This window comes from Tubulanus polymorphus, chromosome 4, assembly GCF_964204645.1.
Source record: "Tubulanus polymorphus chromosome 4, tnTubPoly1.2, whole genome shotgun sequence".
NCBI lineage: Eukaryota > Metazoa > Nemertea > Palaeonemertea > Tubulaniformes > Tubulanidae > Tubulanus > Tubulanus polymorphus.
Genome location: NC_134028.1, coordinates 3,229,951 through 3,255,101, shown reverse-complemented (window position 1 = coordinate 3,255,101; position 25,151 = coordinate 3,229,951). Strand labels below are relative to the sequence as shown.

The 25,151-nt window shown below is 38.6% G+C and overlaps 2 protein-coding genes across 3 annotated transcripts; both read right to left on the bottom strand.

Annotated features, from left to right (window-relative positions):
- Positions 1-998: 998 nt before the first annotated feature.
- LOC141904148 (cilia- and flagella-associated protein 337-like) lies at positions 999-12,858 on the bottom strand. Its single transcript, XM_074792679.1, has 22 exons — positions 12,206-12,858; positions 8,396-8,666; positions 8,119-8,265; positions 7,750-7,812; positions 7,435-7,663; positions 7,296-7,342; positions 7,075-7,212; positions 6,786-6,974; positions 6,515-6,706; positions 4,820-5,083; positions 4,474-4,638; positions 4,048-4,200; positions 3,718-3,902; positions 3,512-3,634; positions 3,287-3,426; positions 3,056-3,201; positions 2,808-2,978; positions 2,655-2,727; positions 2,274-2,521; positions 1,764-1,883; positions 1,504-1,650; positions 999-1,420 (listed from the first exon to the last, which is right to left on the bottom strand). Exons 1-22 carry the CDS (start codon positions 12,472-12,474, stop codon positions 1,181-1,183), a joined length of 3,720 nt encoding a protein of 1,239 aa, XP_074648780.1. The 5' UTR covers positions 12,475-12,858; the 3' UTR covers positions 999-1,180.
- A 3,799-nt stretch (positions 12,859-16,657) lies between these two features.
- LOC141903716 (uncharacterized) lies at positions 16,658-25,115 on the bottom strand. Of its 2 annotated transcripts, XM_074791962.1 has the most exons (23): positions 24,993-25,115; positions 24,545-24,660; positions 21,901-24,456; positions 21,755-21,813; positions 21,528-21,560; positions 20,936-21,039; positions 20,677-20,794; positions 20,462-20,588; positions 20,279-20,375; positions 20,103-20,188; positions 19,901-20,027; positions 19,663-19,819; positions 19,486-19,578; positions 19,342-19,396; positions 19,144-19,245; positions 18,877-19,069; positions 18,722-18,791; positions 18,491-18,583; positions 18,235-18,345; positions 17,951-18,103; positions 17,733-17,858; positions 17,486-17,596; positions 16,658-17,390 (listed from the first exon to the last, which is right to left on the bottom strand). In XM_074791962.1, exons 2-23 carry the CDS (start codon positions 24,654-24,656, stop codon positions 17,364-17,366), a joined length of 4,710 nt encoding a protein of 1,569 aa, XP_074648063.1. In that variant the 5' UTR covers positions 24,657-24,660; positions 24,993-25,115; the 3' UTR covers positions 16,658-17,363. The 2 variants fall into 2 exon arrangements, with proteins under 2 accessions (XP_074648063.1, XP_074648064.1); XM_074791963.1 differs by lacking the exon at positions 21,528-21,560.
- Between the last annotated feature and the right edge of the window lie 36 nt (positions 25,116-25,151).

Below are 25,151 nucleotides of genomic sequence, written 5' to 3'. Positions count from 1 at the left end.
ATGACGAGACCGACTCCACCGTGATACAACATGTTTATCAGCGACGGCAACTTCTATGACAAGGGTTGAAACCTGGTCTCCAGCAGCAGCGCAGTCCTGTGCAACCACTCTTCGGAACCCTTTCTTCAAATTGCTGAAATTAATCAATAATGATATATATTTGCATCGCTCTTAGTTTCAATACGTATCGGAATGCGAATGCTTACCAACTGACCCATTCTTTACCAAACAAATGAGCAGCTAATGACTTCAGCCTGTCGGCCTGCCTCCATAACTTCATAATTTTAGCGAATGTGTGCTGGATGGCTAATATTTCTTTAGCGTCATGCTCAGACGGACATTTCCTGGCATTATTCATTACGGTGATGACCTGATCAACCGGTACACGAATGTGTTTCATTTCTTCCACTGTATTCAGTCGTGTGTAGTTCATGTGAGACAATGCTAATAAAAGATTCCAGCCAAAATTTGAATCCTTCTTAAGTCCGTCGCTCAATTTTCCGATCTGCACCGTTTTCTAGGGGCAAATCAGAAAAGTAGCGGCTATCAATGCAATTATAGGTTAAACCTACCGTCTCTCGGAGTTGCTCGGGGGTTACTTTGTCGCAGATTAGGACCATCTGAAGGTGCTGATAAATCTATCAGAGAGATTGGGGCATTAGGTTTTGGCAGTTCACGCCTTTTCAGAACCTTTCTTACTACATTACGAGTTGTCTTTGGAAAACTTTCCAAATCTTTACTACGGTTATGTGTTATGTATTTTATCTTGGATGAGTTGTCAGAATATCCATCGAGATCCATCGTGGTAAACGGTAAAATATTATTGAAGTTACCATAGCTGCGTATGTATGTTTTGCTCAGCAAAAAAAAACAACCAGTCTAGTCATTTTTGTCCGTTTTAGGCCCCAGATCGGCGCATTACGTATTTTCAAGTGAAAATATTTGCAATCCTATACAAAAACCCCATGAACAAAACGTCGATGTGTTTACAATTCATATAGTTTATTCATGAATATAAACCTATAAAGATTTTTATAACAACTTACATAAAAATTAGATAAATCTTTGTTGGCTAAGGCAACGTATTCTGAGCCAAACACCAATCCTGCACAAGCAAGCCCTTTAGGGTATTTTGCTAGTTTGTAGAAAATGGGATGAATCTAAGAATCTACAACGTTCCCTACATCGTAATGCCGCGGGACATAGTGGCCACAGAAGGTTGCCCTTTACGTCCTCTTATAGCCGGTAGTCTGTGAGATCTTCGTCCATCACTTTTGCCCCGTTCATCTCCTTCGTGATAATAATATCGCAAGTCCATTTTCTGTAGAGAATCCTCGTCCATATTTGTGGACGTGTAACCTCTACTAACCATTCGAGGTGTAACTGGCAGTCCTCTAGGTATTGGTATCACAGTTATATCCTGCAATACGCACATGAAATCGACAAATTAGGAAAAAGGAATATATCGAGAGATGAAATCTTCGTACTTTTTGTAATAATTACTGGAGTCGCAAGAGCTTGAAACGGTGAGCAGACTTTTCCATTCATTCGTGACATGGTTTTGATGTTGATATCACCGTAATGCCTACGTTCCTGTCGACTGAACTTTTGACGGAGTAAATCGCGTTCTGCCCGAATACCCAATAGCGTCTACGAAAAAATGGGTTTCGAAAAAAAACACGTTATACATTGGCAAAATTCAAGATAATTCGAACAACCATAATCATATCTTCGAGCTCGAATACGGCACAACCACTTGTTACCTTGTGTCGTGTAGTGTCGGAGCTAAATGCAAATGTCTGTGATCGGTTTTTGTGAAAAGCGATGACAAAATCCCCTGTCTCAGCAGTACCACCACTATCCAGTGACTTAGATTTTAGCCTCTAAAAACAAAGCATGAGTGCGTGGTGGCATAAGATAAACACTATATGTGTCGCTTTGCAAGCTTCGATACCGTTCCCAAAAATGAAAATAGTGAAGATTTTATAATTACTACTACTTCAGTGTCAGTGAGAAGGTATAATGTGTTTTTCTATCCGGTATAAGATTGGTGTACAAAGCTTAATATCGGTGTACACGACCCAATTCAACAGTTCTTTTAAGTTGATTTTGAATATTGAGTAAAAACGAACTGATTTTAACCCTCAGAGATAACTCTAACTCACAAACTGTGGAATCGGGTCCTGTATATATTATCGGAAGCTCTAACAGTTCAAATGAAATCCTATCAGTTGCACACTATTCATTTTTTCTAATGGCGGAATGTTACGTACTTGTCTTTGGTCATCAGTATCTGATGAGACATGAACAGATGGCAGTTCGGGTAGATCATCGTTTTCCTCGTCTAGTTCTTCCTCGATCAAGTCGAGTCTAGTACCATCTGTTTCTAGATGATCAGGTGATGGTGACTCGTCGGCTTCTTCTTTCTGTTCGTTTGTGTCGTCATCGTCAGTGTCTGGTCGATCAGCGTTAGCGGGCGTATCGGTGTCCACGGCATTGGCTCCCTCGGGAATAACTTTACCTATATTGACGAATACGCTTCTTTGTTACAACGGTTTCTTAAAGATAATTTTCCTCCACGAAAAAAAATCTAGATCCTAACATTATTCAAACCACTCGAAATATAATTAATGTCCTGACACTCGTGTACGAACCTCTATCAAGAACTGACCAAGGATCTTTGGGGTGTGCCCACGTTCTTCTGCGCTTGAGGTTCCACAATTTTTTCTAAGAAGAAAAGAGTTCCCGAAAAATGATCCCGTATGATTCAGAGAGCACGATTTTTGTCCAGTCTATAGAAACCTTACCTGGCCGAAAGTACCGATGTAATAGCCCTCAATTGACCAGAGACGCGCCGTCTTGTCAGTAGAAGCGGACAGTACGAATTGACCACAATCGTGGTCGATAATTTGAACGCTGACCAGTGCACTATCGTGAGCCTTCCAGCTACTAATCAGCGGCGGTTTAGTCGTAACTTTCTGTAATTATAAAGATAGACACAACTTATTGACTGGAATCATTTGATTCGGAGATGAAGCTTCCTTCTACAGCTTACCATATCTCTGGGAAATGTACAGTAATCTGCGATATCCCATAATGAAATGTTACCCTGTGTGTCACCAGTAGCAATAGTTGTATTATCGGAATCAGCATCGATTGCCAACACGGATTCATCTTCTTTATCAGGAGCATAGAATTCACCTGTCGCGAAAAGTGCATATACATTAATGAAAGCATTGCCAGCCAGCGCCCACCACGGTTTCACATTTTCTCGCATTCTTCTTACCTAATTCGTGTTTTTGACCGAATATACTCCACCATTTGAGTACTCCAGCCTCGCTTGATATAAGTATAGCACCATCGTTTCGTTTAGCGTTTTTATATCGACTAGGTAGAAATAGTAATTTATCTACGGGCACTGGATCTCTGAAATTATTTGAAACAAACAATTCAACGATAAAAGAACCTTGAAGAAGAATAAATAATCGACGGTTGACTACTCGATATTTACCCTTCCGCCGGTTTGTGGGATTTTCTATGTCGCGAATTTGGACGGGAGTTTTTCGACCCGGGCCGAGAGCTCGGTCTACTGTTGGAAACTAAAGTAACGTGAAGACTTTCCATCTGTCGAGACCTGATTGAGAAACGAACATTCATCAAAGTAAATCTAGTGAAACTTCCTCGGAAATTCAGGACTTATCTCAGAGTGGTATCTACATTTTATACGGTTGCCCTTTTCGTAAGCGCATGTACATTTTCTCTGTTTCTGTGCTCCATAGAACCAGTTCGCCGTCATAGCTGGCTGTGGCTAGAAGATTTGGAGGGCAGAAATCAATAGCTAGAATATCGTCTTTGTGAACCTGTCCTCCTTTCCACGACGTATCAGCTTTGATGTACATATTCTGTTTGAAAAGAAAATGATAGAACTATGAAAGGTAAAGGAAAATTTTGTGGAGTCATCCAGAATTATTGATAAAACAGTGGAACTATAGTAGTTGATGAATGTAAGGAAGTTTGATCCTCTCAGGTTTATGCCAGATCACTTACATCTGGATCCGAGTCGTCGTACACACTCAATTTTCTACTCCAGCCAACGGTTAGTATCACACGTCTATCGGCTAGTGGTATAATACCGGTAACTTCAACGTCACCAACAGGTTCCAATTTGTGTAGATTGTGACCGTTTTGGGAATTCCAGACCTTAAAAAGTTTTGATCAATGTTTATAAGCATATTTTGACTGTTATGTACTGTTTTGTCCATCTCCTTACTTTCAACTTAGTAGAAATTAGATACCTTTCGAATGTATGCCCTTAGATTATTCAAATTGTACATACTTATTTTCCATGTGAATATGGATTTTTTTGTATATTTCTTTTTTCTCTCCTAGTCTTTACTTTTTGTACTGTATCAATATTACTATTATTATGATTCTCTCTCCTTTGTTTGCCGATAACAAGAACGCAGCCCCTACCTTGACGGTGCCATTCCTAGCAGCAGTGATCAACCTTCTCCACGTATTATCAAATACCATACACGTAATTTCCTCATCTCCGTGAGCGTTAGAGAATACTAACGTTTTACCCCCTGAATCGACGTCCCAAATTGCAACCGTCGAATCATCAGCACCCGTTACAACCTAGATCATTCAGATTTCAGAAGCCGATGTAATTTAAAGAAAGTCCCCGATTTTATTTTGTTGGAAAGATGTATGGAACAATGGAACAGTGGAATCTCAGTTTATGTTCAGGAGCAACAACATTTTTACTGAATTCACTTTGGATATGACTGGTTTTCAAACTGGGCCATTTTGACCTTACCTGTCGAAAATACGGATTGTAAATGGCACTGCAAAGCTGTGTGACGTGTGTAGCGGGCAAGGCGCTCTTGACTTCTTCGACCTGTCCCAGTTTGAGTTGTCCGAGGTAATCATTAGCAGCGACTAGGAGACAGTTAGCGGGAGGTGGAATGAGACGGCATGGAAAATAACCGTGTTCTGGTAGACGGCTGTGGACGCTCGTTGGGAATTTCAACTGTACAGTCTGTAGACAACTGTGTTCTTTAGTGTCCCATACTTTGACAGCCTGGGTTGAGAAAAACATCGATGTGATTTAAAACTGTCCGATTGAAAACGAAATTATTTATAGTATCGTGTCTATCTCGCGCAAAGACGCGTTCAGGCGTGTATTACAGCTGTATTTACGATTAAGTATATATAGATTTAATACGTGTAACCAACGGAGCGGCAAAATTTGGGGAAAAGTGATATAAAAGAAGTCATGAATCCGATTGAATAAACAAAGACTTGTATTATCCACGGACGATGCTTATTGCAGCGGAAATAATCGCTTTCTTATTGAATTAAGTTCATGATAAGTTTAATCGAGAGGAAATACTGGCTGGTTTTCATTTCGATCGAACGCACGAAGCCGTCCAGCCATCCGGCAGGTTATCGCGGAAACTGTTGTCACAGAAATCGCCAATGGGAAGGAGGATGAATGAAACCGATATGAGAGACTGGGCGCCAACATATATAGCACCAGCGATACAGCAATTCCCGCGTTCACCATCAAGTGAATTCAGTCGGCAGCTTCATATCTACGCTTGCCCGTTGATATTTTGTTTCGGTATCGTAGGTAACGTGTTGTCCTTTCTAACGATGTGCACGGCTAAAATGCGACACCGTTCGTACAGTAACTATCTTGCAGCTTTAGCCGTATCGGACACGATCATCGTATTCTTCACGATGATCATCTGGATAAACGTTATGTCGTATTACTTCTCGAAGGTGCTCGTTTTCGCAGTGAAGTCGACAGTGATGTGTCGGTTCGTTGAATACGTGTTCGATGTATTATACACCACGAGCTCTTGGTGCGTCGTTGCAGTTACATTAGAGCGTTTTGTCGTAATTGTGTTCCCTTTTAAAGGACGGGATATGGGTACTAAAAAGGTCGCCAGATGTATCATAGTCTTCATCGTACTTATGTCGTTATCGGTCGGTTTGTTTCATTTATTTGTGACGCAATACGACCGGAAATTCGGCTGCTACATCAGCGGCAAAAGCAGAGGTATCGCTTGGGTACGAGGGTCGACGATGGTGATATATCTACCATTTTCAACACTCGTTATTTTCAATTTTTCAATTGTTTTGGTTCTGAAACGCTCCACCTCGTTGCAAGGTGCCGATGCAAACAAATCCGAAAAGATCCGAAAAGTAACCGTAACTGTTTTGGTTTTATCTACGGCCTTTCTAGTTTGTTTATTTCCTACTGGTATGCTATCGAGCTTGATCGCGATAAAACCCCAACTCGCCCCGTCCCTCGGCACCGCTTTCGACGTAGCCCGCTTGTTCCTCAGCCTAAATAGCGCGATCAACTTCTACTTGTACGTCTCCACTGGACGAGAATTTAGATTAGCGGTCATTGATTTATGTAAATTTTGCACTAAAACGTAACACGTTGAATTCATACATTTCTCACGTACAAATGAATAAATATTGAAATTATAGAACTTACGGCGTCCCTGGAATAACTGAAAACTTGTCCAAATCGTTCGTGTATAATGACATCGATGACACCAGTTAGATGACCTTGAAGTATAGCCGTCGGCTTGCTGGTAACGTACGGATTCCAAATGCGGACCATATGATCTGGACTTCCGGTAACCAAAATATTCAGATTTTTATTGTAATCGAACGTTTCACATCCCTTAAATGACAAGAAATATTGGTAAAACAAAACCAAGATATTTATGTATCAGATCAACAGACTTACAAGCATGCATTACCTTATTCATACGGAATATATACGTCTTTTTCTTTCTCATTATGTCCCAAACGACCAGAGAACTTCTTGGATTTGTACAACAGCACATGATGTTCTCATTATCGGGAATATATTTCACTTTCTTTATAATGTCCGGCATCACTTCCATGGCCACAACGTGACGCACCCATTTTGAATGATGTCCCAAATCCTGTTGTGTTACGTAAAAACAACGACATTATCTAATGAAAACATAGATTAATGACAAATACGACTGGAAAGAAGGTTTACGATGAAGGCCTAATCGATACCTTCATGAATATCTTCTGAACTTTTTTCTCTTCCATGAAAGGCGTGTCGAACAATTGACTGACAGGTCTGGTAAAATACAAAACATTCAATGCGCCTGCGTCATCGCCGTAAACGAATACCGATTCTCCGTTTGGATTCTTAAATGTACAAAATGTTGATCAGGTTCAAATTTGATAAAACGAAATCGCAATTCATTAAGAATATTCTAATCAGTTCTTACTCGTTCATTGAAATGATAGTCCATTGAGTACGGTACGTCAGGCAGTGCTAAAAGAAGATACGGGAAGGTTTGAATCATTTCATTAGAAGATATTTTTACGAAGAGAAAATCTTGTGCGCATAGAAATAAATTCAGATACCGAAAAGATGGAATTCCTCAAAATATTGCCCAGTCGACACGTCGTAGAATCTGATATCACGACTTGTCGAGGCGATGGCGATTTTATGACAGTTCGGTAGAAATGTCAAATCCGTAAACCAGGTCTTAAATCGTCGTTTCTGACCACGAGGATCGTCCTCAACCGGTGCAATATCGAAGTGTTTCTCGATCACCATGTGTACCGGGTCCCATATCGATAAAACACCTTCCTGTAAGCAAACATTTTGATGATAGTTTAGCAAGTAGAAAGTTGCAGTTAGCTCACTCGTCGATGTCTAGATGATATATATCTTACCTTACTGATGGACACATATCTTAGGGGATTGTCAACCGCTATTACTTTGGTCGAGGTTTCTTGCTATAGGAATGAATAAGATATCAATTTCATTGATCAAACATATGTAATTTCTAATGACCTTACCACCGTCTGGGCATTTTAATATGTATCCATTAAATCAAGATGATGTTTGGGATTACTTGAATGTTTATATCAGTTTGCCATGGTGATTCGCCGTGAGGATATGACATTAAGAAGGATTATCAAACACATTGATAAAAATTCCTCAATAGGAAACTGGTTGTCTGCGATACCACTTCATACACCTACTAGCCATCCATAGAATATTAGCGACATTTTGAAATGATAATTAGAGCTAGAAATTACCCTGTTGTAGACAATGTGCCGGATTCGAGCTTCGGAACGGAACGGAATTTCCTTTTTCGTCTGCATGTAATCATTTTCTCTGTATAACAGTAGCATATACGTGCAAAATTCATTCCAGTCTACGTAGCCATCGCACGATGTATCCAACTGAGATTTAAAAAAAAAAAACAAGAATTTACACACGCGTTTGTGAAGAAAACAGACACAACCGACGGATGACCTCAAGTGACGGATTGAAAGGCTGTGCCATTGAAAGAACTTGTCAGCTTTTCCTTACCTTTGCAAATAGTTTATCCAACTGGTCGTTGTATTCATCAGTGGCCAGAACCTCAGCTATTGTGTCTTTAAACTCTTGTAAATTCATACAGCCCGGTTCACGTTTCGGTTTGTTGTCATTGCGACTGATGAATTTAAGAATCGACCGTGTTTGGTCGCCAGGTTCATCATCCGCCGGTTTGAAGCTATCGAATAGGTCCATCAACTGTTGCAAGTGTTCCAGTTTGAATTGTTCTTCAAGACGTATGTTGCCAACCCCATCACGATCAAAACTATATATTATAAAGAAAACAGTTACCTATTGCCATTTATAGACAATTTCAAAGAAGTATGGACTCGAAAAAGAAAATGGCGATATTATGAAGACAAGTCCTGTAATAAATGGTTCCCGACAAAAGACGACTGTGTCTCTTCACAAGGATTCACACAATAAATGCAAAGAAAATTAAAAATTCTATTTAACTAAAAACTGAACAGTGAAAACCACACGAACCTGTTGCGTCGTGATGTGGTCTGCGAGTTTATCGAGAATGAATCCGTCGATGTTGCCAGCGATCCGCCCTTCGAAGCGGCTAGAAGACGCGGACCGACCAATGACAACATCTTTTTATCAATCGGATGAGTCGAAATGTTTTTAAAATCAACATTTATAGGTATCGTACTCATCCTTAATCAATCTTATGCTCTCAACCCGAATAATTCCACAGACAACATTTTTGTACTTTCTGCGTTTCTTCGTTTTTGCAAACAACATCCATTTGATATTCCAACAGTCAATATTTCAACGATAGCCACGTGTATTGCATGTTATGTATAAATCTATTTGATAGTTTATATATGTTTGTTCTAAGGTACCTCTACGTATATTGACACCTTAGCCCGAAAACGTGCCGAGCTATACGTTCAGTTCATTTTTCTATGTCGATTGCCTATGATTACTCGAGGGTCATGTCGGCTGAACTGGAGAGATATATCCCTTATTAATAAGCATAAACACAAACAGACTATAGGGTAAAAATTACTTTTCAGTGTGTTTACTTTATCAAAAATTTTAATGCGTGTAAAGTGTCATTCCGACCATTGACATGAGCGCTGCAAGGCGTCCCTATTAAGGCTTAACGCTCGATGAAATATCAACTATAGTTCTACCATAGAAAACCAAACTTTCCACTTAAGCTTTATCGAAAGACTGTCGTTAACACACTGAAATACGTTTAAATGCCCATTTAAAAGATTGATCGTTTTAATGTGGATTCACTATTTGCGGATAAGAAGCTATAATGTTTGGATTTCTTTTCGAGTATCTTCCTTTGGCTTTGAAAGTGAAATTAAAATCATAAAACGATTACGTTAGTTCCCAGTCAAATGTGTGCGAACGAAAAATTCGAAGACGGCAATAAAAGTTTATGACTATAATTTGATTTGACGTCTCATAATATTCAAAACCATTCACACGAGCTAAAAGCGATAATTTCCTAAATTGCAATGTTAAATGCTCTAATTTATTTTCGACTATGCATCGCCGAACAAGAATCGAATGTTGATCGTGATATAAGCAAGACAACTCGTATTATCAGAAGTTAAAAAGTGTTGGAAAGATTCCATTATAATCTAAGGCATTCTTATTGACGCTCGTAAATTAAGCAGGCAATTTTTTTCATCAAATATAGATCAGACAAGGACCATAGACGAAAGCTGTCATTATATAATCTGTCCGTCATAATCATTGGGAAAATTTTTTGCGGATAAGAAGCTATAATGTTTGGATTTCTTTTCGAGTATCTTCCTTTGGCTTTGAAAGTGAAATTAAAATCATAAAACGATTACGTTAGTTCCCAGTCAAATGTGTGCGAACGAAAAATTCGAAGACGGCAATAAAAGTTTATGACTATAATTTGAGTTGACGTTTCATAATATTCAAAACCATTCACACGAGCTAAAAGCGATAATTTCCTAAATTGTAATGTTAAATGCTCTAATTTATTTTCGACTATGCATCGCCGAACAAGAATCGAATGTTGATCGTGATATAAGCAAGACAACTCGTATTATCAGAAGTGAAAAAGTGTTGGAAAGATTCCATTATAATCTAAGGCATTCTTATTGACGCTCGTAAATTAAGCAGGCAATTTTTTTCATCAAATATAGATCAGACAAGGACCATAGACGAAAGCTGTCATTATATAATCTGTCCGTCATAATCATTGGGAAGTTTTGTTCCATTTCGTTCGATACTCGTACAATATTTACGCGAATCCTAACGACAGAAAACACGCTCACGATGTTACGTAAACAACGTTTTGTTCACGTAATATTGAATTCGATACAATTTTTGTCAACCGTGGGAAACATGAGTTTTGTTTGATTCCGATGTTGATAGTTCTGATGATGGCGCATTGTAAACGATATTATCATCACGGAAAATAGTACAACTATTCAAAATGATGCTGGATCAGCAGCTAACGGGAACCACGCCATTGAAACGATAGGCATTTTGTACAGACATATATTTACGTCATAGGCGACGCAGAGTAAACCATACATATTTTTGAGTTCGTCGAGGTGAAGCCTTTTCTGGTGTAGCACAGTGTCCCTGGTAGCACAGCCTGTCGTACCTGGACACAGTCCTGGCTGATATATACGGGTTCGAGCTTCTGCTGGCGTACCTTTTTTCATACAACAAAATTTCAATTTTCTAACTTCCATATATATTCATTATCATTATTTCCAATCTTCATGTCAACCTCTAATGATGTTTCAAAACGTATTATACTTTTAGTTCAGTTTAGATCTATTTGGAAAGATTGTCATTAAACTCTTCAACTCAATTATTTTGACATTCGTGTGAAGCGTTTGAATGATAGATTCTTTGTGATCACTTTTTCACGTGACAAAAATAGATTGATAGTAAAATCCAGGTTCGTGTCAAATGCATTTTTTTTTTAAGAATATATTCAACAAGATCATCGGTAAACTTTTGAACCTGATACATTTCTTACCTCAATAAAGCTAAGAGTCTTAGACCTAGCCGTCTGCCCTGAGATGGATTATTCGTAACGAATTGTAAAGATTTCCTCCACATGCTGAATGTATCTGTCTAACCTCGTCAAAGTCTGTCTACGCAAAAAATGCCTGTCCATTTGGCGCCGTCCACCAAATGTCTCGCTGTTTGCTTATCCATTTTAGAATCTACTAAGTGACCACCACATTGGCTACTTAACGGAGCTTAATTCATACATACTGCATTGTTCGACGAGTAACATTTCAAACAGGTTAACATTTACTCATACTTTCACTAATGTAAGTGTTTTAGTTATATCAGCGGACGCTTACTGTGCCGTACAAATACAGGACAAGTCGTCGGCAATGTTAGTAATATGGAACTCTAGTTTATACATCAATAATGCATATTGATGATGATATTCTCATCTGGTTTAATCAGGTAATATTTCAAGCGAGATCGTCGATACGTATCACCACCGTGTATCCAACGCGACGGTTGTGCACGCTGTTTGTCAATTAGAGAAAGTCATCGGGTGCACGTTATAGCTTAGTGAACATTATAGAAAATAACCTCTGAAACACGTTTCAGTCTCTCCTAGCCTACCTTTTTTCTTACAACAAAATTTTAGATTTTCATTTTTCCATATTCATTACCAATCAAATTTTAATGATATTTGAAAAGTTATCATCGTTCTGGTTCTGCTAGATTTCCAGACAGTTCAGGCGGGAGTCGGGATTCCGAACTTATACAGTTGTACCTTTTACCTTATCCTACTGAGATTAGTATCTAAAACAATAAACACCGTACCTTTGATCTTCTTCTTTCGACATTTTCTTAGATTCTTTTCGATCTTTAGTCTTTGATTTACTGTCTCTTCTTTTCCGACGTAAACTAGCTTTTCGTCTTTCTTTGAATATAGTCGATGAATCTTTTCTGGTTGGTGCCACCGACTGTGCCGGTGGCCGCACCAACAATTGTGGAAGCGACATTTCGCTCGAAGAAAAAATCACCAGATTTTGGCGGTATTTTTTGCGCGAATCTGCTGTAAATAACAGAAACGACGAGTCCAAAAGCATACACAACCTAACGCCTTTTGATTTTGCGCTCTAAGGACGACTGAAAACATTGCATTCGTAACAATTCTCTCTCGCGGTATGAGTTCATTTCTATTCGACTTATAAAAAAACCGCGTTACTCGTTTTCTATTCAAAGGCTTTTCACTTTCTTTGTCATAAATAATATGTAAAAGGCGATTGAAAAGAAACGACTGACATTTTATCACAATGATCTCTAAGGCGCATACATATTTTTATGACATTCATTACCTCCACCAAGTTCAATAGCATTAACGAACGTATGTGGCAGTTTTGTGAAATATTTTTTTTTCTAGGTCAACAAGTCCAATGCTGACTTTTTCAATCATTTCCCTTTTCATTATGAATATCCGAAGACGCTTCGTACAACGCATGCGCAATTTCCAGTCACGTGTTCAAGACGGACCTGAACTTCGTGAAACCAACGTTTTTGGCATCTTTTCCAAATTGATTATTTTACACTGATACATCATACAAACAGGAATCGGCGTTTAGTAAACATTTTCACTTCGCTTACAAATACAAGCATACACCTGACCTTGACCTTACATTCGTCTTGATGTCGCGATTGGAAGACGTAAATCCGAATAAGCTTGAATTCTACATTATTCATCTCTCATCACGCTGCGTATCCGTTCAGTGTGACAGTGAGATTCAGCTATGAATATTTTCATCTGGGATATCTCTTTTAAGGCATGACGGGAAACATCGCGATGTGAATTTATTTCATATCATCGATTTGTCAATTATGGCATATATTATGCGTTCTGTCGTCAGAGCAGCTTGACTTTTATACTTTCGTCGAATGTCTAAAAGCTTTTATGTGTCGAATAAAGTCGCTACAATCCGGAGAAACGTCGTAACTAGCACGCCGCCAGTCGTTATTTTGAAAGAATAACCCCGGTTAATTGTGAAGAGTGAGCAATAAGATATGGGATCAATTAAAAAGTCAGCAATTCAAAAGAAATTTCTTAATCGGGCTACGTTCGTCGGGTTTTCGAAAGGAATTTCATCTAAAACGAATTCTTATAAATTACAGAAGCCCGTAGTTTTGAATATGTCGCTACACAGTTGGTGCTGGAGCCAGCCTGAAGCAGCCAGTTCATTAGACACCCCATTACCTTTCTTCTCGATTAGAATAAAGTAATTGCGAATGAACAAAAATATCTCATAAACTTACGCAATGGTAGCCCGACCTACTGTATCATACGAAAGTTTCCATCTATGAAGTAAAAGACTGGATGACAATCGTTGAAGCAGCATATTCATAGGTAAACTTCCATCTTTGAATAAAGATTTACGACGCTCTCTTGCTACGTGATTCTTCACAAATGTCTTCCTTTTCCTGAACATCGACGGGTGTATGCGTTTGTTGGACATTTTCCTGTTTCATGTCAGATTTTGCAGTGCGGTCTAATTCTATCCGAATTCACAGAAATATATTTACACGCCTCTTACTTTAAAACAGATAATTATATATATATATCATGTTTATCACGTAAACCTATATTTAACTATGGCACTTTCCTGACTAGATTGCGATATTTGCCCCGAATAAACAATCTTCGATTTTTTTTATCGCCGACGCATTCTCCTGAACGTGAACTGTTCATTCGATATCAACATTTTGAGGAAGCTTTTATCGTCTAAAGTAAAGCTTTTCGTCGACTCGACCAAAAGCTGATAGGAAGGAAATAATTAAATTGGAAAATCATTTATTTGATGGTGTGTATTGCGTACCTTTGTATATTTTGGCTCATATTTTCAAAGCTATGCCTTCGTTGTTTATCTTGTTGAGCTTGGCCATTTGGAATCTTTTTCTGTAAGAATGATATGATATTGAGCATTAAACTATACTAACACAGCATAATTCGTATCATAGTAATCAACATTTATTCTTTATATCGTATCTAGTTTAAGCCTTACCTGATTTACCTGAACATCCAACATCTTGATTGAAATATTCGAATTTATTCCGTATGAAATATAGTTTTAAAACGAAATTCCACCGTTATGCGCGCGGATCGGTTACATTAGCGAAATGTTACAACCGCACATTTCCCCGTTGTATTGGAAATTGCTAATAATTCATCACGTATTTTATGGTTTTCTGTTTTTATGACGTATACGCCTCGTTAGTAATAAACTACGTTTTTGTCATTGTGTAAGCTATTATTCTGTGATACAAGCAGAAGCTGCGTCTTGCGTGAGAAATTATTCCATTAAAGAAGTAACGATTCTTCGTCCATGCAAGGACGGTGTTATTTTGCGAAATGGGGAAATTATACCTAGTCTATCACAGAGTAAACATTTTAGAATGGTTCTACTGTTATCGGAGGGTATTGTTTAGTCACCTAGTGCGGCAATATCTTTTTCAATCTTTTCAATCTTTTATACTTTCTTTCTAAGCAAAACCGATCCTCTTAGGGTCCGTATATAGGGGTTCGAGGGGTTTGGCGAAAGTGCCGTTTTTCAAATTTTTTGAAAATGTTTCTCAAAAATTTCATCCCGAAATTAAAAAGGGCACGTGTAGTGATCCCTATCAATCACAAAAGTAGAAAAAGGCATATTTTTACAAGGCAGATAATTTTCACCTAAAAGGCACACCATTCTTCTGAAAGTCATCTTTATTGCCTGGAAACTACCGTAGTAAATCGAGCAATTTGCATCAGGACGTCATTATTGCTTGGATATTGCTCCAAAATCTTCTTGGGAAGGAAAGACCCCCAGACCTTCCTCGTTTTTTCGTGGATAATGCTCTTTTTATAGGTTGTGCTACATTAGTCCCTGGATCGATTCCTGTTTATATGGCACAATTGCAGTAAATTGATCTAAAAACAGGAAAAATATCAAAATTTTCTCACCCCCTTCGCTTCGCGCCTGCGGCGATCGCTCAGTCCGGCCACCGCTTCCATCATCTCGGGTGCCTTTTTGGTGACATTGCCCTTTTCCCCCAAATAGAACCCCCTCCCCACAAAAGTATTGCCCCCTCTTCCCTCCCCACAAAAGTATTGCACCTACCATCGGAACGACGATTCTTGCCAGACCCTTCCACGCCATAAGGCTGACACTACCGGAGGTGTTTTTTCTGCGGTTATTGAGCAGGATATTACCACTAGGGGTCATGCGAACCACAGCGCTACCGGCTGACTCAAATCCAGTCAACGAACGGTCCGTTACTGGAGTCAGAGATGACCGACTTGGCGGTGAATAGTTCTTCTGTGACATCCTCTGAATCAATCAAAATATCTTCGATATGAGAAAAATTCCATTTCGCTGCAGAGATTGCGTTGATCGAACTAAAACTAACGATTTGGTGAATAGATAAAACGATTACCTTAGACGATAAGCATAAACCAAGTTTTCTACATGACCAACTGTCTCGGTATGAAATTCTGAAATTCAGTTCGTTACTGTTGCGTTTGTATGTCCGAGATTTGATAAATATTAGTTTTAGCTCAGATATCAAACGGAACTTCAACTTTGATCTTAACTTGTGGGTCATCTTGGTCAAACGACTCTAAAGTCAATTTGTTTACGGATTGGGCCAATAGTCGAATGTGAGGCAAGCAATTGAGAAACTCGTCGATAACCTATGATCTCACTTCCACATTAGCTATTGCGTCGCCTCTTTAGAAAATTTGTATTTCGAAGGTCATGAGGTTCACACAATATGCAAGAGAAAGTAACGGTCCTATTCCTGACAGGTGATGGTATAATCTGACGTTCAGAACCCTGCATGGATGACGAGGAGAAAAGGGTGGTAGCGCTGCAGCCTTGGTAAATGGAGAAGATTTTTATTACACCGTCCGAAAGAGCTTGTCCCTCCGTAAGTCAGAATAGGCCTATATAAAACTTAATTTGTTTGTAAGGTTACTGTAACTGATCGAACACAAGAAGTGAAGACTGCGATGATTTCACAGAAATTAGACGCTGTCCTTCCATCATTAATTCCTCTCAGAATTCAGGGCGTGTATTTTTCGAAAGATGTAACCGAAAGAACCTCATAGGGGAGTAGTTTTGAAATGTGGGAAGGACGGAGTCTCCAAAGGACAGGTAAAATCCAACGCCAGCCGCTTCGGCTGCTTGCAAGTTCTTCATTTTAAAGAGTGAGATGAGAAAGATATGATTTATACAGAAAATATATATTAATTTATTCTATCGATACATTTAACGATCAGTTTTGTTCATAAACATCGATCCCAGATCGGTCGTGTTTTCTCGCCACGGACACTCAGCGCAGATGTAGCTGTTCACCCAGTTTAAAATCAGAAATACCCAATATACATATATAAAATCAAAGATATTACATCAATCAACCATTGGACCGAATACATATCACAGTTATAATGTCATTCGAAAGCGATATTCTACTGCGAAAACACGAAAACCCAGTTGGTTTTGACCGCAGAATGCACAGATCTATCGATGCAAACCATCTCGATCAAATTAACAACGTTCCATACTAAAATACGTTTTAAACACCAACAGCGAAATCCCACGAAAATTATTTCTAATTGACACCACCAAAAAATGATTTAAGTTTAATTTTCACTGTGGTTCTTACGTTGTGACATTTCCTCATTCAAGTGCCTTATTGAGTGTTCAAGTGAATAGTCATGTTTCAAAATGTTGAACCACAATCATATCTAATACATGTACACATGTCTTTAGACGGTTTAAGAGTGATTATTATGCGAGAGAAACGTAACGCATTATGTGTTTGTGGACCGCATACGTTATAAGATGTTTGGCCTCGGGCCGAGTAACCAGAAATACGTATACTTCAGGCGGGAAAGCAGTAAAATGAAATACATTATAGACTAGAAATAAGTGGTTTTCATCCCTCATTGACCATTCAAAGATATTTGTTAACTCTTCTTCAGTAATTCTTCAATCTAAAAAATAAATCAACGAAGACCAATGAATCTCGGCCGCAGTTTGTAGGGGGTCAGGGTTCGAACCTGAATGTCGGGATAGTTTTCAGTCATACCTGTGATTTGTACAATTCTTTCATGTCAACGAGATCGAGACGAAGTTCTTCGGTTTCTTCAACCTTTTCACCGTACATCGTCAATATCGCGTTATAGCGTTGGTCCAACTCCTGTTGGGCGAGAAGAGAAAATTACTGACTACATTTCATTCGGGAGTCCTCTGGAGGACTGTCAGACGACTGTCTTAGCTGCACCAAAATAATGCACTCTTAAAGCATATCTATCTATGCATAAATGAGTGTTTACCTTATATCTAGCTAATAAGTTCTCATATAAATCTGCTTTCTCCTCCAATTCGACGTTTTTGTTGGTTATATTCACCAGTTCTCGAGCCATCGATTCTCTAGTTTTCTCCAATTGAACAATTTCATTCTGAAACGCGCAGGCGGGAGAACAGATGAATGTATATCGATCCAAAAAAGAGTTTGACACGTCTGAACAGATTTTCACAAATAAATCCTAACCTGTAATTGTGCAATTTCACCTTCCCTTTGTTTCAACTGCGATGATAGGTTTTCCATTAGATTTGCAGCTCCATTCTGCCGCATGGATTCATAAAGACTGAGTTTACTGCCTGACGATGACGACATCATCATAGTGTGTTCCAAAACCTCATCCTATTAATAGAAATAAATTTTTCACATCATCAAGATATTTGTGCCTAGTTAGTTATTTTTCCAGTACGGCAATTTCCTTTTCAAAACATTGACTTAGGAATTGAACCCGTAATTTCTGCGTTGATGAATACCTGAGTTAGAGGAGGTAATAAATTAGTGGCGTCACTACTTTGACTACTGCTCCGCGTCCGTGATGGTTGAGGACTAGGAGTTGTGGTATGTGGTCGAGTATCTTGCACCGACTGGAAAAAACATAACAGTAATAGCAAGATTAGTAGAGAACCAGTGGAAGTGTGGCAGTCATCGGAAAACAGGCAGAGGAAGATGTAACATGTTATCAGGCTTCGGTAGAAATAATATGCGACTTCTACTTGGATGCCTTAGTACCTTCTCACGCATCTGTTCATAAGCCAATGAAACCTTCTTCCGTTCAGTTTCGACTTTAAGCTTTTCCATCTCCAACTGATTTTCAAGTAAAAGCTGAAAATGACAAGAAAGATCGTACAATATAAGGACAAAATATATCCTCTTTATGTATTTTTGATAAGAAGTAGTCAGTTGCAGTTGCCAGCTCAACAGCCTCCGATTTCTCAATTGTTAATATCAAATTGTTCATACCTTCTCCCGTTTGAGATTGTTTACTTCTTCTTGCATTGACTGTTTAAAGTGTTCCAAATGAACAGCATCTCTTTAAGAATAAAATATCGCAGTCAAAATTAATTCATAATCAAACAGGCAATCATTTGATCGCTAAATGTGTAAATATAACATACTTATTCTTGGTGTCCTCCAGAAGTTCTAACTTCGTTCTTTCCATCTCGAGTGTTGTTGTAAGGCGAGTTTTCTCTTGTCGTAGGAGCGTGGCCTGCGAATCCAGCGACGAAACTCTGGAATTCAGTTCGATCAATTTATCGGACGCCATTCTTTCTTTCTCCGTCGCTTCAGCCAAACTCTCCTGAGCGTCATCTGGAAGTTAACAACAAGAGATGAAAAGGTGAAGTCGCGGCTTGCCTGACAAGATCACGAATAATCAAACATACTCAAACGATCGATGAGACTCTTCTCAACTTTTTCCCACGATATCGATTGAGCGGAATGTGTCGATTGTAAATTTTCGATTTGTCGGAGAAGAGGCCTTGTAGCTGAAATAATAAATCATACACACACAACTGATCGTACATAAAATCAATTGAGCCAACATTATAAGTTCTTCAAAAGACGGCTTGAATGACACATACCCAGAATGACATTTTGTGATAAATCCTGATTTCTAGCTTCCCCTTCTTGTAATCGCTGTAAGGTAATCATACATCTATTTACTCAACCAAAGCGAAGGCAAGAAACACCATAAAATCTCTCGTTGATGAATAAAGATTTCTTACCATTTGCAAGTCACTGATTTCTTGTCTCAAAACGTTTTCTCTCCTGATATGTTCTTTTTCAGCGCGGGTCATATTCCTCTGTAAATCTTCGACCTAGAACGTACAACGTATGATATGAAATTGATAGTTTCAATGTTTTCAATACAACACATTCGCTCAGACACCTTGTAAAAATACCTGCAATATCAAATTCTCCTGATCGAATTTACTTTGTTGTTTATGCTTTTCTAAGGTCAGGCGAAGTTCCTCTTTCGCCGCCATTTCTGCGCTGAGAGATATTTCCTGCACTTTACTCTCCTTGGACGCGATTACTTTATGAAGATCGGCTAATTCCCTAAAATGGATAAAATTCCACAGTTTACAACAAGCAGATCTTAAGATTAGACTATGCACCACCTGAAGAGCGATCACTTACTTGTACGAGCCATCTAGAGTGGATTTCAAACCGCGAGTTTTTTCCTGAGATTCATCCAGTTCTAGTTGAAGAGTTTTTAACTCTCGTTCTTGTTTCACAACCGCATCGTTCAGTTGTGTAATAACTTCTGCAATAGTAAATTCATTATACATGTACACGCATACTTTCATGAATTCTGCAGACTGTGGCTCGAAAAAGTTACCATTTTGACGTTTTTCCATCTCATCTCTAGAATCCAACACTTCTCGTAGATGTGAGTTTTCTGATTCTAATTTTTCAATCTTCTGCCTAGAATAAATAAAATAAAGCACAATTGTTCCAGTCGGGCCCTATCACTTGAATGTATATATTTTCGCATGTCCGAGATTATAGACTTACTTCAGAGTTTTGATATTTGAATCGGTATCTTTTTCTTTCGCCCTCAACTTTTTAATCACAGTACTATTCTGCAGTTGCTGTTTTGATAATTTCTCCCCTACAATCATAAATATTGGTTATTGAATCGAGCAGAATAAACTTATGAACTACAGTAATCAAGAAGTTTTGTTGTATGTATTTTACCTTCAGTTAACAGTTCCTCAATCTGAATATCCTTTTCTTCTAGAAGCATTTTCGTTTTCTTATCTTCGATCTTTTTGGCCAGTTCTTCTTGCGCAGTTGTCAATTGTTTTTTCAGATTGTCTCTATCCTAAAATAAAAGTTTTTAAAACAACAGGTTTAACGTCGTCCAAATTTAGAACCAACAAAACCAGCAATAAATCAAAATTAAAATGTACCTTCGCAATTTGATGTATTTTCCGTTCCGATTCAGACATTCTGGTTGTAAATTCCTGAGTAAGTTCATTCAAATCTGTCATCTCTGCTTCTCTAGCTTCTTCCGATTGCTGTAGCTGACTATAAAACCAATACATGACATATGGACATTAGATTCAATGGAAGTAGGAAAAAATATTACAGAAGACCCAGTTTTACAGACAGGTTTGCATATTGATGACTGCTTATGAGTCAGCTAAAAACCAGAGCTGGAATACACACTTTCTAAGAATACTGTTTGCTTCGTGAAGATCCATATTATCTTTGCTCAATTCAAGAAGCTTTTTCTCTCTGGCCTCCAGAATTTCAGCCGTTTCGGCCAATTTCTGAAAAACAAATACATAATGATGATGGAAGTTGAAGAACGGTAAGACAACAACTTATTTCAACAACTCAGCATCTACTTAGGTATTTTCATTGTTTTCTTAATCCATGTTTAGAGCCGTTAGTTTTGAAATGTGAAAAAATGTCTGAAATAATGAATATCCAAATCATTGATGTCTGAAGAGTACCAGTAATGATTTCTGGTATTCATTGTTACAGACCGCCAAAACTGTTACACACAATATTTGCAACTTCGTATATAATGAAAGCAAAAGTTATGCATTACTTCTAACTAAAAGTGGAGAGGCAAAAATACACACGTATTTTTGGAAAAGCTTATGCGTGTGCTATTAACAAAGGAGTTAAGGATATGAAAACAATTAAAATCACACTTCAAATAGAAGTTTACAGTTGCTTAAGTGCAGTACATTAGTTAACATAATGACTATCACAATAAACTATAAGTGGGTCAAGCCTTGGAAAACCTTACCTTGTTTTCAATCTTCTCAAACAAAACATTGTTCTAAGGAATAAGATTCAATGAAATCGAGGATGATGAAAGCTAAACTAATTTCATGAAAGAAGAGGCTATCACTGACGATATTCGTTTATTCAATAGATACTAAATTGTTGAAAGGTATCAATAAATGCATGCACCAATCCGATCGATGCTGGTTAATGAAAACTACGAAGGATCTTTTTCTATTTTTTACAAACCTTTAGAAGCTTTTCAGTCTGAAATGCATTACTGGCCAAAAGCTCATCCGTAGCAACTTCTAGAAATGATAATTTACGAATTCAATACATGCCGGCGCTGAAATAACATCATCTAAAGTGACCGGAAAATATAGAATGAAACTCACCCGTCGATTTCATTTTCTGGCTCCTGGAAGTTTGTAAAGCGCGACCGCGTTCAACATTCAGATGTAAGAAACCTTCATCTCTGCAATGTGAGTGATACGCATCGCGTCCGGGACTGAGCTGTTCTAGATCGCTACCTTTGCTGTGTCCGCTCGAACTGGAATTGCTGTCCGTTCGTTTATGCGAGGGTGGACTGACCTTACGCAGCGTTTTACTCAACGCGTGCCGCAACGGGGACAAATCAAACGGATGATCGCGCTGTTCTCCGTTTGGCGTCGGCGTTGAGATTATTTCGATATCCGACGAAGTCGTCGTATCGATCTCATCGGCAGACGTGTGGCCGCTATTCTGGTCCGATTCGACTTTGACTAATTCTGATGATTTATCGCTGCAATTCGAATTGTTCGACGTGACTTCTACATCGGGACTTTCGACCATCGCATCCTCTAACATACATTTAACGTACGATCCGGTACTCGAATCGACAGACGCGGCGCTTTCCTCCATCGGTTCGCCTAAACCATCTCCAACATCGACCTCCAGTTCTTTAGCTACCGACAGATTGTTAGAAGCTGAAGTTTCGTCGATTCGACTGGATGAACTACTGACCAATCCTTGTTTAACTTCACCTGAACTGCTACTATTCATGCTCTGATCCGTGCTACTGCTCTGTAGATCAGACAACTGTCCAGCATCACCCACCAGAGTTACGTCGCTACTAGATTCTGATAATAGTACGTCGTGTTCTCTCCGGTCGAGAAGTAAAGAACTGACTTCAACACTAGCTGTAGGAAGAGGTTTCTGTTCTATATCTTCATCCATACTTTCAACAGTTACTGGCAGCATATTATTGTCTTCAACTGGGATTTGCTTCTTAGTAAAGTCTTCTCTGGTCAATGTTTTATCTAATTGACTACTATCTGAGTCCGATTCTGATATTGTAGATCCACTTAAATTAGATGATTGTAAATCAGTTATGTTAGTAGTACTCATAGGCTCACAGTACTCAGCTGGAACATCGTCTTTGATAGCATCAGTCCTAATGATCTGTTCATCTTTTTCATCATTAACAGTAACAGGCTCCTCCTCAATCATATCAACAGTTATCTCGACAGGTGACTCATCAAATGTGTGTTCAGCAGAATCAGTAACTGATAAATCAGTAACTGGTAAATCAACGCTTTGATCAGGTACCAGGACGTTTTCATTTGAGACCAACATTGTATCTGGCGGTCGTTCATTGTCGGCATCTATCCCTAGATCTATATCACTGACATCATTTTCCCACCCATCTAAAATATCATCTTGTTGCTGTTTCGGAACTTTCTTAGGAGCTAATTCATCATCAGAGTCGTTAAGTTCAGCTGTTTCAACTTTCAGCTCAGTTTCCTCCCTAACATATCCGAGTGAATCATCAGATTCTAGCGGTACTTTATCTTTTTCAAGGTTCTCAGTGGTACTTTCAATAACAATGCCAGCACAATTTTCTAATTCATTTTCATCTAGGCCTATACTCTCCGACGCAGTATTTTCATGTAGTAAATCGGAATGACTTTCCTTATTCCTGTTTTCACCTTCGTTAAAAACAAGACCATCCTCTTCATCCACGTTGACAGTATTTTCCACCTCATGTCGAGTTTCTTTCGGAACATTATTCTCCACTGTTTGGTCGGACAGCGCATTGTAAGGGAAAACTCTTTCATTCTGAACTGAATTTAACAATTCCAGATCATCAGTATTTAAACTTTCAGACATAATAGCAGAGTCCGATCGCTGAATAATATCAGACTTATTTTCATTATCAGATTTGTTGAATGAAATGCTTGCCTCTGATGGGAGAACAGCCACAGGATCAGTCTGTTTATCTACCAATTCATCAATTGCTTCTATTTCAGAAGGTTTATCCGAAGGTTCGCTAGACTTTATTTTTGTTAGTTTTGAAACTACCGATGAACCACTATCCAGAAATCGACCCAGATCACCCCAGGATTCGGTTAAGACATTTATCATCGGTTTATCACTACTTCTTACATTTTCCGACGAAGTAGGTTGCACAATTGAATTGTTTTGTTTCGAGGTATCAGCTCCACCTGATTCAGAAGCACAATCTTCTTTCTGCTCTTTTAAACCAGAAGGTAATTTCATAGCATTCGACTTAGCTCGAGTATTATTGGGCTTGGTTTCTATTAGGGATTCACTACCCCATAATCCGAATGAGCCCCAAACACTTCCAGAACCAGTCATTGCATATTCATCAGTCTTACTATTAGACTCATCTTTTGTTGCTATTGTTGTTTCAGGTTTTTCATCAATAGTGTTTGTCTTATGACCCCTTTTTGAAGTAAGTTTAGACTTTAAAGATGATCGCGCACGTTCACTTTTTGGAACAGCTCCAGACTCTGCTGACAAGGATAATTTTGTTTTACTATCCTCATTGCTTGGTTCATTCGGGCTTTCAAGCCACGCACCCCAGAAATCATCACCCCCGATGTTTGACGCAACATTTGCCGAACGTAGAGATTTTTTCTGAGTTTCAGAGGAGGTTGAACTTCCAGAACCTAAAAAATCAATTATCATTTATATATCTACAGTCATCACAACTGACAAAAAAGAATAATAAAACCCCTTGGAGGTAGTCGAACAAACCTTCATTTTCATCTTGTATTTCTAGAACTTTATCGATTTGTTTTTGAGCTGATTTTAGCGCATTCGTTGCCAAACTGCTGAAGTTGCTTGCATTCCACCAACTGGAACTCATTTTTCTACAATGATAGTGGACGATCAATGACAATAATATCAACAACAATAACTACTTTTTTATATACAAATCTAGGTTGGAATAGACCTGTTAACAATGTAACCATGAATTAACTAATTAATCAATAAGGTCTTCAGGATTAAGAATAACTGTATGGGCACAAATGCCGGATAAATACATCATGAATACATTTTGACAGCCGATCACAGGTCAGATTCGACATTTCTTCTGACTGACACCTGTCAAATCCAATTTTCACAGACGCCTACGTAATCTTTCTTCTTTTTGAAGAAATCAGGAACATGGGCTATAACAGAAAATACTGAAATAACTTACAATTAGTGACAGTATGTTCGACAAAACGTTTCTTATCGCTGAACAAGCTGTTCAGTATCCGAAAACCGAAACCAAATATTTGACAATTTACACTTTACATGGAGGTCGCCATCTTGTTTCACTCGTCATCAATTAAAATAAAAAATATTGAACAAGATT

What these genes read in the sequence shown, in the direction of transcription:
- LOC141904148 (XM_074792679.1), bottom strand. Translation starts at nt 12,474, where the DNA reads ATGCTTTTGGACTCGTCGTTTCTGTTATTTACAGCAGATTCGCGCAAA. An exon ending in CTAGGAATGGCACCGTCAAG is followed by an intron (nt 4,201 to 4,473) that starts GTAGGGGCTGCG and finishes AAACTTTTTAAG; the next exon opens with GTCTGGAATTCCCAAAACGG. An exon ending in TTCAAGCTCTTGCGACTCCA is followed by an intron (nt 1,421 to 1,503) that starts GTAATTATTACA and finishes TGCGTATTGCAG; the next exon opens with GATATAACTGTGATACCAAT.
- LOC141903716 (XM_074791962.1), bottom strand. Translation starts at nt 24,656, where the DNA reads ATGAGTTCCAGTTGGTGGAATGCAAGCAACTTCAGCAGTTTGGCAACG. An exon ending in TTGAGAAGATTGAAAACAAG is followed by an intron (nt 21,040 to 21,527) that starts GTAAGGTTTTCC and finishes TTTGTTTTTCAG; the next exon opens with AAATTGGCCGAAACGGCTGA. An exon ending in ACTCTAGATGGCTCGTACAA is followed by an intron (nt 19,820 to 19,900) that starts GTAAGTGATCGC and finishes TATCCATTTTAG; the next exon opens with GGAATTAGCCGATCTTCATA.